The sequence below is a fragment of the Spinacia oleracea genome, chromosome 1 (genome assembly GCF_020520425.1).
Source record: "Spinacia oleracea cultivar Varoflay chromosome 1, BTI_SOV_V1, whole genome shotgun sequence".
Classification (NCBI taxonomy): Eukaryota; Viridiplantae; Streptophyta; class Magnoliopsida; order Caryophyllales; family Amaranthaceae; genus Spinacia; species Spinacia oleracea.
Genome location: NC_079487.1, coordinates 56,707,156 through 56,719,250, shown reverse-complemented (window position 1 = coordinate 56,719,250; position 12,095 = coordinate 56,707,156). Strand labels below are relative to the sequence as shown.

Genomic DNA, 12,095 nt, shown 5'->3' with positions numbered 1-12,095 from the left:
CGCGTGCTGGCCTGCTTGCTTGCGGGCTGGAGCGGTGCGCTTGCGTGTAGGCGCTGGCCTATGGCGCTGACCCATGAGCGTTGGTGCTCGCGCGCTGCTACATGGGCGCTGGCCTACGCTAGCGCTAGCGCGTCGCCGACGACTTGGTTGTCTTGCATTGGCACATGCGCTAGCTCTTGGTTGGCGCTTGTGCTTTCCATGGGTCGTGTTGTCCTTTAGGTCGTGCTTCCGGCTCATGGACAGACTTGAATTCCGATTCGAACAATATTTTTGATTCCGACAATATTTCCGATTCGAATAATATTTCCGTTTCCGACAACATTTCCAATTCCGACAATATTTTCGTTTCCGATAATATTTTCGATTTGAACAATATTTCCGTTTCCAGCAATATTAATGATTCTGGTAATATTTCTATTTCCGGAATATTTTCGATACGAACCATATTTCCGTTTCCGGCAATATCTTCGTTTCAAACAAATATTCTCGTCTTTGCCTTTTGATGGGTTTTTTAGCTCCCACTAAAACCAACATCCTTTATTTTCGATTTCTCTATTATTAAAGTATTTACTGAATATTATATTCACCTAAATACATGATCCATTTACATACTATTTGTGTGACCCTATGGGATCAATCAAGAGTAAGTTGTGGCATTAACAATATTAATTCCACTTGAACTGAAGCGGCATCTAGCTAGGCATTCAGATCACTTGATCTCACTAAATAATTAACTTGCTTAATTAATTTTGAACCGCATTTATTTGACTCCGAATTAAATGCATTAAATGCAAATTTGGAGCAAGGATATATTTCCTTCAGTACATGTATGATTAAGGAGGTCGAGTTACTGAAGAGGAAAGTTATTATTAGAGATAATGTTTTTATTATGGAGGTATTGAGACGATAAATTATGTATTATGGAAATCCTGTTATTTAGGTGATAATAAGAGTAATGGTTTATATTTATTTTGGGTAATATTGTATTATATAAAGGAACGTTATTGGGGATTATTTTATTTGTGGACACATACCCACAGGTCCCAAGATTATTTTTATGTCTGATTCATTGGCTAAGGACGAGTGAAGTATGGTTTAATACCGATAATTAAGGTACCAAAAAGGTCGGGGCGTTAGAATTGGAATCATGTTGTTGTTGTTTTCAGAATCTTACCAGTTCATAAAGATGGTGCTAATGACTGATACATGCTGATTTTTTATTCAAATTCTCCAGAGTAACCTTGTTATGTTCCTTAAGCGCCCCAAGTAAGAATTTTCATAGAGTAACTGACGATAGGGATTTGTGTTTGGGACTACGCTAATGAAGAGACAAGTAAAACTAATTTTTTCAAAAATTTTGCCTTTTAAATTCGGCATAATTGTATGAGTATTTTTTATAGGATTAAAAAAAATTATAAACAGATACTCCCACTGTAATTTTTTAGGAGTCACACTTATCATTTCCGGCCGTGTTTTATTAGGAGTCACATCTTACTTTTAGTAAATTTTCTACCCCACCGTCTAATTATTTAGCCTTTATATTGAGCCCAAATGATCGGGAATCGGCTAAAAAGGTACAACTTTTTAATTTTAATTTTTTTTGTTCCCGCCTCCTTCTTCGTCATTCCTTCTATCTCCATAGCCTTATTCTTCATTTCTCATCCTTCTCTCTGCCCCCTTCTCGTCTGAAACTACTACTCAATGGAAGACTTATTCAACTTTAGACCCTTGAGAGCTACTCGTCACTATACTTAGTATCACTTTTATCGAATATTGAAAAAGCAGTTTAGTAAACTAACTAATGGGATTAATGAATCAATGATAGAAAATGGTTGACTTTTAAAAACAATTATACAGATCCAAGATGTTGGTAAGAAGTTTAATGTATACTTCATATTGATTTTGAAGAGCAAGATTGGTTTTGGTAATTCGAATAGACCCGTGTATGAAGGGAAGTAGAAGATGCGAGGTGGTTGTTGCAAGGGGTACGTGGACGGAGCCCAAAAGGTGTGGCATAGGCAAGTGGATTCCGGTGGAAGGGATGGAAAGTGGCGGCAGAGATGGTGGCTCAATGGTTGTTGCGGAGGTGTCTGAAAGGAGAGAGAAAAGCAGAGAATGAGGGTTAAAGTGCGAGAAGGAACGAGGTGAAAAAAGGACAACGTAAAGGAAGGGACAAAAGGTAGGATGACCAGAAGGTAGCGTTTTATCGCCAGTTGGCAGGTAGCGGTGGTTCAAACACGGAAGGAATAGAAAGAGAAAGGAAAGAAGAAAAATACCAGAAATAAGAAAGAAAAGAAAAAAATTAATTTTAAAAAAATAAATGTAACGAATGATTAATGCATGACACATGTATAAGTTTCCCGTTGTATCGGGTTGATGATCGCATTGGTACAATGAAAGCTAATGAGATGCAAAAGTTGGATTATATATTACTTATACTAAAACAGACGCCCATAATGACACGTGTCACTTCTTGGTGCAAAATTTTTCCGCCAAAATCCATTTTCCTAAAAAGTGTGTTTGTTTTATGTAATTTTTATTTTCTACCATATTTTATAAACAATTTATGTATGGAAAATAATATTTGTTTGTATATTATGGCAATAATAGATATTACGTAATAATAATTTTGCTAAATATTTTTTGTATACAAACTTTTACATAAGGCGGTCTTACATAAAATATCACCTTGGTGTCATATAAGTTAATCAATTGAATCAATTAGTTAAGCACTGTAACTAATTAGTAAAGAACTAGAACCAATTAGTTAAACAATAAAACTAATTATTAGGTAAGCAAAGAAACCGGTTAATTACGCAATGGAACCGAGTAGTTAAGTAATGAAACCAATTAGTTGTGCAATCAAAGTGGTCTATTCGGTAAGGCGGTTTTACACAAAAGTTGCAATTTTTGGTAATATTTTACCCAAATCGGTACATTAATAATAGAAAAGTATATTAACTCATAATATTTTGGTAAAATTCGCATATAACGGATATAAAATATGCGTATTAGACAAATAAATTAAATGAATATGTTCAAAATTTAATAATTATGCAATAATTTAGGGATATTCAATTAAATATTTTGTAAAGAAAAATCTCCATGCGTGTACGGGACTAACCTAGTTAGATAATAATCCAAAAGTTGGATTAATAACGTAAAATCGTTGAAATGTTAAATTATTTAAAATAATTTTTCCAAAACAATTTGTGTTTCATCATTGCATTTAGGAATTTTTTTTGGTTATTATCCATTGTTCAAAAAAAATTGTATCACAGGCTCACAGCACTTGTTACAAAAGGGCATGATAGTCAGTTAGTCACAATCATCGACTTACTCCCCCCTTGTGTGGGGATTTCTCATTGGATAAAGAGGCCCAGGGGTTTCCTTTTCCTAGGACTATAAAACCATCCTCTCCCTTCCTCCCTCTCACTTTCATTTATTCAGTTTATTTTCAATCTCTTCCCATTTTCTCTCTCCTCATCTCCTTTTTCTGTTCAGTAACCACCACTACCACATTTGGACAATTCAAACGCCATTGATGCAATTCTTATGGAGCTTTAATGCTGCTGATGTTAGGGTTTCCGCATTGTTGTAGCTCACTGAAGCTTCGGTTCTTGTGAAATAGGAGTACTACACCTTTTATCTTTCTTTAAATAGTAAAAGTTTTGTTGTTCGCCTTTTTTTCTGGCTTTTTTCACAGAAAATGGAGATGCAAATGCAGAGTTTTGAAGTTTCGCAGCTCCTTCACTCTCTTCCCGACAGTTTATATCCTTCTCCTTTCAGCAACAAAACAGTAACTTCCTCTATTTTCTTTCTCGAATCTTGGGCTTAACAGCTTTTTATTAATCGATTTTTGAGTTGTTTTTCTCAAATGTTAAGGTTTTTAACTCTCGATTTTGAGTGTCTTTTCGAAGAATTTCGTAAAATCTTTTGGTTCTTGAACGCATTTCTTAAATCGACGGAGAATTTTAAAAATGAGAAAATTTCTCTCTCCTCTTTTTGGCAGAAAACGCAGAGGATTGAAGAAAAATGGCCGGGAAACATCTATCCGCCAGCAATCGGAACAAACGCTAGCATTTCGAAGCCGGCGAGCGTCGAAACCGCACTCATCAAAGCGATAATCAGAGACGACAGAGAAAAACTTATCGAAAAAGCGAAGGAATTCATCATCATCACCTCCGCCAACGATAAATCAGAACCGTTCAATCGAGTGATGATGTCGAAACTCCTTCATCTCTGTTGTGAGTTCGACTCGGTGAACTCAGCGGAGGTTCTGATCAGCGGCGAAATTACCGGCGGCGTCGTCGTTCCTTCAGTTAATGACGTCGACGGCGGTTCCGGCTTCGCTCCGCTTCACACCGCCGCGGAAAACCACGCTCTACACTGCATTGAGCTGCTCCTCCGCAAAAGAGCACGAACGGACGTGAAAACAAAGCGTAAAGCTGCTGTTGCAGGTGTTATTGCAGGCGCAGCGGTTGGAAATGGTTGTGGTAGCGGAAAAAACAACAACACTTTCGCTGCGAGGCGTCTGCTCCCCCTGGAGTTGGCTCTGCGGAGCAGCAGGTCCGTCCAAAAATTCTTAAAACTATTCGTACTATTTTTCTTTATTTTATTTCTTTCTAGTACTTTTATATTTTTTTTCCATTATTTTTTTTTTAAAAAAAAGTATTTCTTTTTGTTTGCAGTTGAATTATCAGATAAAATAAAACAAAAGAAGGGAAACTTTCTATTTTTAGAAACCTCTGTTTCTACTTTTATTGTTTCTTTTGCTTGTGTGCCTTTTTTTCTTCTTCTTTCTATGCGCTTCTTATTTTAGTAAATAAATCAAGTTTTTTCTTTCTTTTCGGCCTTTTATATTTTTTCTGTTAATAAAGTTTTTAGATGAATTAATGTTAGCATGTTAGTGAGAATTTTTGTAATTTCATCAAACTTCAGTAGCTGGAGAAATTGTACGTGGTTTGAGCATTATTCTTACTTCATTTGAGAGTATAGTGATATTCCTACTTCGTGACTAAATATTTACATTTTCGGAAATACATTGTTTTCTTGGTTCCTTCCGTGTGCATCATTTGATGGATCTTGATTTACGGAGTAATACTTAGCATAAGAAAATTTCGAGAATATTATACTCTGTAGATGCAAGTATTTAAATTTACTTCAATAGACAGTTCCACTTTTAGAAAGGCGTTTCATCATTTTAAAGAGGTTAATTGTATTAAATGCAACTAGATTTTCATTCATAACTTATCAGTTGAGAGATTTTATGCCTTTTCATTCATTTTGTCGTCGTAATTATTTTTTTGGCCCTTTATAAATTTGAAGGATGGAGGTGGATTGGGAACTCGATCAGCCACTAGATGATTTGTTGCTGTTGCTCAGCGAAAAGGTACTATAGCTTGAGTTTATTTAAATTTAAGAAAGAAAAGTTCATACTTTATCGTCATTGTTAACTTTCGAAAAACAGATAAATAGAATTGGACGGAAACTATATGAATATAATTGCTCCACCAAACAATCTCGGTAAATGAAAATTTTGAAATTATCTGAGCCTTATCAATAATCTATAACTTTATATTAAAATAGACATTAGGAATCACTCGTGTTACTTGTCGTTTAAAAATTTTCATCCAACAACTTTTTCCTAAGATATCACGTAATAATAATGTGTTAAAAATGAATAATGAAAAATATAATTACTAACTATTTGGTTAAATTAACATATTAAGATTATCAAATATTTTGGTCAAAATAACATATGAAAAGTAAGCATGCATATAAAATATGTAATACATAAGAGCATCTCCAATGGAAAACTAATTTCCAAATTAATTTGCCATGCCACATTATTTCAAGTTATTTTTATTGCTAGCTAATTTGTACCCTTATGGTTAGCTAATACTACCTCCGTTTCATAAATATATTTACAGTTACTATTTGCACAAATATTAAGATAAAAATGGAAAAGTTGGTTGAATATAATAAAATATGGATAAAGTAAGAGTAATGTATAAAAAGTTGGATGCGTAAAAGAAAAAAAAGAATAAAGTGAGATAAATTGAGTGAAAAATTGTAATTATTGTGGGGTAAGAAGGTTAAAGTAGTAAATTTTTATGTCAAAAAATAGAATAAAGCAAAGTGTAAATAACATTATGAAACAGACTAAAACGGAAAGTGTAAATATCATTTTGAAACGAAGGTAGTAACTTGTTATTTAATTGAGCCCCACTTGTCTGTCAATCAACAAGAAATTTGTTTCACCAGAATTTGTCAATTCCACTTCAGTGGTCAAACCAGTAGCTTCAGACGTTTATTAACGATTAATTAATGTGCATTGAGATTCCTCAATTTTTTTTTATTTAAACAAGAAAAATTACGTTTATTCATAATGTTTTCATTCTTATCAAAATTCAGATATTGGGAAAATGAGAAAAATTTAATGTCCTAACAGAAAAGTGTGAGAGATTAAATGATTAAATGACCAAATGAATTTAATTTAATGTCCCAACAGAAAAGTGTAAATACCAAACGTAAAGAATAAAAAAGATGAACTCCTACCTCCGTCTCTTTTTGTTTTTTATGTTTTCCTTTTTGGGTATTTCAAAATGTTCTTTACATTTCCTTTTATATTATCACATAAATGACTTAGTATTCTATCAAAATTTGTGTCAAATTATTATTTTAACCAATTAAATTTATTGGGTCATTTGATATCTCACACTTTTCCATTGGGACATTAAATTTTTCCCATTTTTCAATATCAGAATTTTGATAAAAGTAAAAACATTATAAATAAACGTAATTTATCTTGTTTAAATAAAAAAATTGAGGAATCTTGTTTAAACCCTAATAAAACGTAATTAATCGTTAAAACCCGTGAAAAATACAAAACGTAAAGAATAAAAAGAGACGGAGAGAGTATGTAAATATTTGCTAATCACCATCATAAATATAAATTGTTAGTTGTGAAGTTTATATTCTTGAATCTCGAATCGATAGTATTGGGACTACATTGAAATAAATATTCTGCTCAAAAAAGTTGAAAAGTATTTACAGTAAACCAGTATTCAATTATGGCATGGTAAATTGGACTTGACATCTCCATAAATTGTTTATTAATCAAATTACAATTATAATAATCTTAAAAATATACCAAACTAAACATGTGATAGTAAAGAATGTGGAGTAGATGAATTGCAAATCACTTTTACAAAGACTAGTATAAATTAGCAATCGCAAGTTTATTGTTATGATGACTGGTTTCATGAGTTGCATAAATCCAGGAATTGGGAGCCATAAGACTGCTGTCTGAAAAGACAATGGATATAGGAGAGGTAGCGTACACCATAGCAATTGAAGGGCGGATGATAGCTCTAGCTGCGCTCTTGATGGTGGCTGCAGAGAAGATAAACGGGTCGTTGTTGGAGGTGCGAACAAATGCTGATTTGATGGCGGAAAAGATGACAGTGTATAGTGGCGTTATCAGGGAGGCCATATCGATTTTCATTGGAAACAAGGGAAAGCTTAAAGGGCCACAGGAAAGCAAGGACGACGCTGATAATGGCGAGGAGGAAAGGAGGAAGATATTACTTAGGGAGATAGAGTTGCTCTATTTCTTTGGGGCTACTCCTCATAATGGGTGTGTGGACAAGAAAGCCACATCTCCTCTTATAATTGCTTCTAAGGTAACAAACCGAAGTCTACCTTACTGATTTGATAGTGAATACAGAGCCCCTGTTTTTCTGTCCCCTCATGGCATTATCACCCGGTAGTTATTTTTACAAATACACTCATTCTTCTTCTTTGATCTTTTGGGGGGTTCTTTTCCCTTTCTGAAGGCTGGAGATGAAGCTGTTATGAAGCTGCTTCTGCAGACAGGCCTTAAAGTGACTGAAGCTGATGCCGAAGGTAACACTGCCCTTCATTGGTCTCTCAAAGCATCAAAAGTGAGCAGTCCTGAACATATCAGGTATACATATAATTTTTGGACACCAGAGATGTTTCTTCTGCCTTGTACAGATTTTGATTACTAAGATATGGAACTTTGGATGCTATCTAGAATGTTGGAGCTTCTTCTGAAGCATGGTGCTCGAGTGAGGCAAAAAGATAAGCTGGGATTGACTGCTGTTCACATAGCTGCTGCAAATGGGAACTTAGAAGCACTTAAGGTATGTAATATGTGTTTGGTTTACAATGCTGAAATTTCCACTTGAACTCAGTGTTGGTGTTTTGATGGATAACTGATCCTTTTTTGTGCTTGCTGTTTGATATTACAGATCCTGCTACGTCATGATTTTGACAGTGTCCATGTTACATCCGAATTGAAAGAAACTCCTTTGTTTTTAGCTGCAAAAAATGACTTCATAGATTGTGCTCAACTCCTGCTGAGTTATGGAGCAACCACGGAGGTCCATAATTTGCGGTGACCAATTCTAGACTTGCTTCAATTCGTTTACTACTTTATTTCCCTATCCCGGCACAATATTCATTCCAAGTACAGAGTACATCTTTAGTGACCTAGATATGTTGATTCAGTTTGCTTTGATCTCTCTGGACCTTGAATGGAGGTCACTTAATTTCTGTTTTTTAAAAGCCGCAGCTACTCTAGATCTTATTATCTGATGTTTCTTTTCCCCCCTTGGATTTCAGTCGAGAACGACCTATAGACTTGGCAAAATCACAGGACATGCGGTCTGCTTTAAATCGAACCAGTATAGTCATAAGTAAGTTTGGTCCTACGAAATTAATAATATATCTTGGATGTGGCACCAAACTGAAGAAATATAGCTCTTAATCTTACTCATACTTAACCTAGACTAATCAATACCTCATTTGCTCTACAACCATACAGCCAATAGGGCATCCCAGCAGAAGTACACAGCACACATTCATAATGATCAAGTGGTTAAAGAAACCTGTGAAGCACTTTGGAAAGAGGCATGCTCTACTTCTGAAAGGTAAAGGTTTAACCTTAGCACCTTATATAGCTATGTCCTTATAATTTTCCCAGTACTAAACAAGAAATTATGTGTGGATTCCAGTGTTGACTCAACTGCAGATAATTATATTTGCAAATACTATGGATCGCCAACAGGATGTACTAGAGGGTCTACATGTTTTTACTGGCATGGTGAAGGGGACCTCGAGAATTCAAAGTTAAGAGTTGGCATTGCTCGTAATACAGTTTTAGCAGAATTCAAGCGAAAGATTTTTGTGGGAGGACTACCACCTAGTTTGGACTCTGGTAAGAAATTAGTATATTCCGGGAGAAATAAGCCTAACATTTATTATTGATTTTAGTCGATTAAAAATATTACTCTCTCCATTCTGAATTATTCGGCACATTGGTTAAACTTGCACTAGTATATAATGTCAACCAATTTGGAAGGGAGATGGTATGTAGAGGTTACTCATTTTATGTTATGCTTCATGAGGCAGATTCTTTAGCTGATGTCATGGAAGAGCAATATGGACCAGTGACAGAAGCCAAGGTATTACAGATGGAAATCGACGATCAAGTAATGTCCAGGGGTTTTGGTTTTATTACCTTCAAGCATGAGAAATCTGTAGCTGCTGCTTTGGAGGCCCACTATACTGATATATGGGGAAAGAAAGTTGAAATGAAAAGTGCGATTCCAAGATGGCTATCATCCCCAGAAGATCATGGAGATGAACCCAAGCAAGAGACAGTGCAACAAGAAAGCAATCATTACCAGTGTCAAACACAAAAACAAAGTGAGCAGAAATCTGTTGAGGCAATACCTAAAAAGATGTCTTGGGCAGATCGAGTGGGCCAAGAAAAACCAGAAGATCCAAAAATTGAGCGCAACATCCGCAGGTCACAACCTTCAGGACAAGATATGCCTGTATGGTTTGTTACTTTAAAGAAATGGCTTCCTCGATTTTTAAAAAAGATGTCGAGGAATACCGAAGGAGAATTTTATTCCCTATCATCTCTGAAAGCTGATTTTAAGGCAATATTTGGGCTAGAGCTTGACCACGCCTCTCTTGGGTACTCTAAATTGAGCGAATTTGTTAAGTCTATCCCTGAGATATGTAGGGTTAAGATTGTCCACACAGGTGGTCAGGTTGCTAACCACATGATCCTCTTGCCTAATGTGGACCGACCTCCACAATTGGTTGTACCAAGGAAAACCATCGCTGTGTCCCAACCAGCAACACCAGTATCTGTAAATGATGATGATGGTTTATCTAATAGTGAGAGTATGAGTATTGGTCTGAAGATAAAAGAATCAGATAGTGACTCTCAATCCGATAAGACCTCTGAGAAAAATCCCAGTGCCACTTCTGTGAATGAAGTATGTGGAAAGATAGAAAATGTTGATCCTAATATAACAGTTCCTCTAGACTGTCCCAGGTTACTACAGTTTTTGGAACCAGACCCTCTGTTTCTTGCTCGAACATGGCTCGGGACTGGTGGATACAAGGTACCAGATGAACAATGCAGGCGAAAACATTTGATTTTGGAGGCCCTTGCTCAGAAAAGGAAACACGTGTTCTTTCTCAAGGGCCTCAAGTTTTACGATGTAAGATCTGATAACTTTTATGGCCTTTTGTACATCTCTTTCAATTCAAGCTGTTATTTTATTTTCTCTTCTTTTATGGTCCAGGACTATGCAGCTAGCCTCAAGCAAGGCAACTGTTTCGCATGTGAAAAGAAGAATATGATGTGGGCCAATTATCCATGCCAGCATCCACTATGGTGTGGTGACTGCAAGGTCGTAGCCATGAGGATTGCTGCAGTCGGTACTTCAACTCACAAATGTGTGATTTGTGATGAGGTGGTTGAAAAGATTGATTTGATACCTTGGACTACAAGGCAATATCAAAACTATGAGGACATGGAATTCCCTTCAATTCATGCTGCCTCTTTGAGAAGGTTGGTATATATTTGGCCATCTTTTAAATCACTTTTCTGCATCATTTTAAGCTGAACTACCACGCGAGTCGAGACTTTTAGCACCAGTGTCTTGGCTGCTCCGGCTACTATCATAGTTGTGGGACTAGGAGTAAAACATAATTTCATTCATTTGACTAAAAGTTTGTTAATTTTCCAATACCCACAGTTTCTCTCTTTCTCTATCCTCGTGGTGGTATACTGTCATACTGAGAGCTTTGGCTGCATTTCCCTTTGCGCTTGACCATTGTTAGCACACTATCACACTTCACATATCAATGCCTTCTTACCAAGCTTGTGAATTGTGATTTTATAAAAACAGAAGTTCGGTCTGTTGCAAATTCTACTTCTATGACCACAATGTGCACCAGAAGCCTTATTTTTATTAATTGAGGGGATGTGATGCCATTTTATGACTTCACTCTTCATCCTTTTTATTTATACAAGGGACAAGTTTAACATTCTTTTGATTATTATTTTAATTGCTTAGTGAACTGATACATGTTTGTTCGTTCGCATTGCAGTCGAAGAATCCAAGTCTGAAGAGATTGTCGTGTTTGTTGGACAAGCTGCATAGACAGACATTGTAAAGGATTCTTCTTTTGGGTGGTACAATGAGGCTACTTGCACAAAAGCCACAATTAGGAAAGCTGCAGAAGTTTTTTTTTTTTTTTTTGGCGTGTAATTTTTGGTTTGTAAAACTAATATTTCCCCCTCCCAGTTTGCTATGAGCAATTTCTAAGTTTGCTGAAACACTCCATTTTGGTGAGGCGTTGTAGGAGGGTTGGAACTCTTGGAGTAGAAGAATGGCGGGAAACACCCTAGAAATTTCTGGGGCAAAACAGACAGTAGCAAGCCAGCGAGTATCTTTGCCGCAATTAACGGCTTAGACCATGTTCTCTTCACCTTGTCATTGTTACTTATTGAATCAGATCTTATTAAATCAGACCAGACCAGATCAGACCAGCAACATTCAGATCAGACCAGACCAGCAACATTCAGATCAGACCATACCAGACCAGGAATTTTTAATTATTTAACATTATTATTTTAATTATAATTATAATAATTAAAACAATTATTACTAATAATTAATAATATTATAAATTAATAATTAATTATTATTATAAATTAATTATTAATTATAATTATAAATATAAGTAATAAATAATAA

The 12,095-nt window shown here is 35.6% G+C and overlaps 1 protein-coding gene across 1 annotated transcript; it reads left to right on the top strand.

Annotated features, from left to right (window-relative positions):
- The first annotated feature begins 3,416 nt into the window (after nt 1-3,416).
- Nucleotides 3,417-11,810, top strand: LOC110774877 (uncharacterized). Its single transcript, XM_021979470.2, has 13 exons — nt 3,417-3,799; nt 4,013-4,569; nt 5,329-5,392; nt 7,287-7,688; nt 7,842-7,972; nt 8,063-8,171; nt 8,280-8,425; nt 8,653-8,726; nt 8,855-8,960; nt 9,045-9,247; nt 9,442-10,550; nt 10,635-10,903; nt 11,446-11,810. The coding sequence occupies exons 1-13, from the start codon at nt 3,710-3,712 to the stop codon at nt 11,462-11,464; spliced, it is 3,279 nt and encodes a 1,092-aa protein (XP_021835162.2). The 5' UTR covers nt 3,417-3,709; the 3' UTR covers nt 11,465-11,810.
- Nucleotides 11,811-12,095: the final 285 nt, after the last annotated feature.

What these genes read in the sequence shown, in the direction of transcription:
- LOC110774877 (XM_021979470.2), top strand. Translation starts at nt 3,710, where the DNA reads ATGGAGATGCAAATGCAGAGTTTTGAAGTTTCGCAGCTCCTTCACTCT. An exon ending in CTCTTATAATTGCTTCTAAG is followed by an intron (nt 7,689 to 7,841) that starts GTAACAAACCGA and finishes CCCTTTCTGAAG; the next exon opens with GCTGGAGATGAAGCTGTTAT. An exon ending in AGCAGTCCTGAACATATCAG is followed by an intron (nt 7,973 to 8,062) that starts GTATACATATAA and finishes GATGCTATCTAG; the next exon opens with AATGTTGGAGCTTCTTCTGA.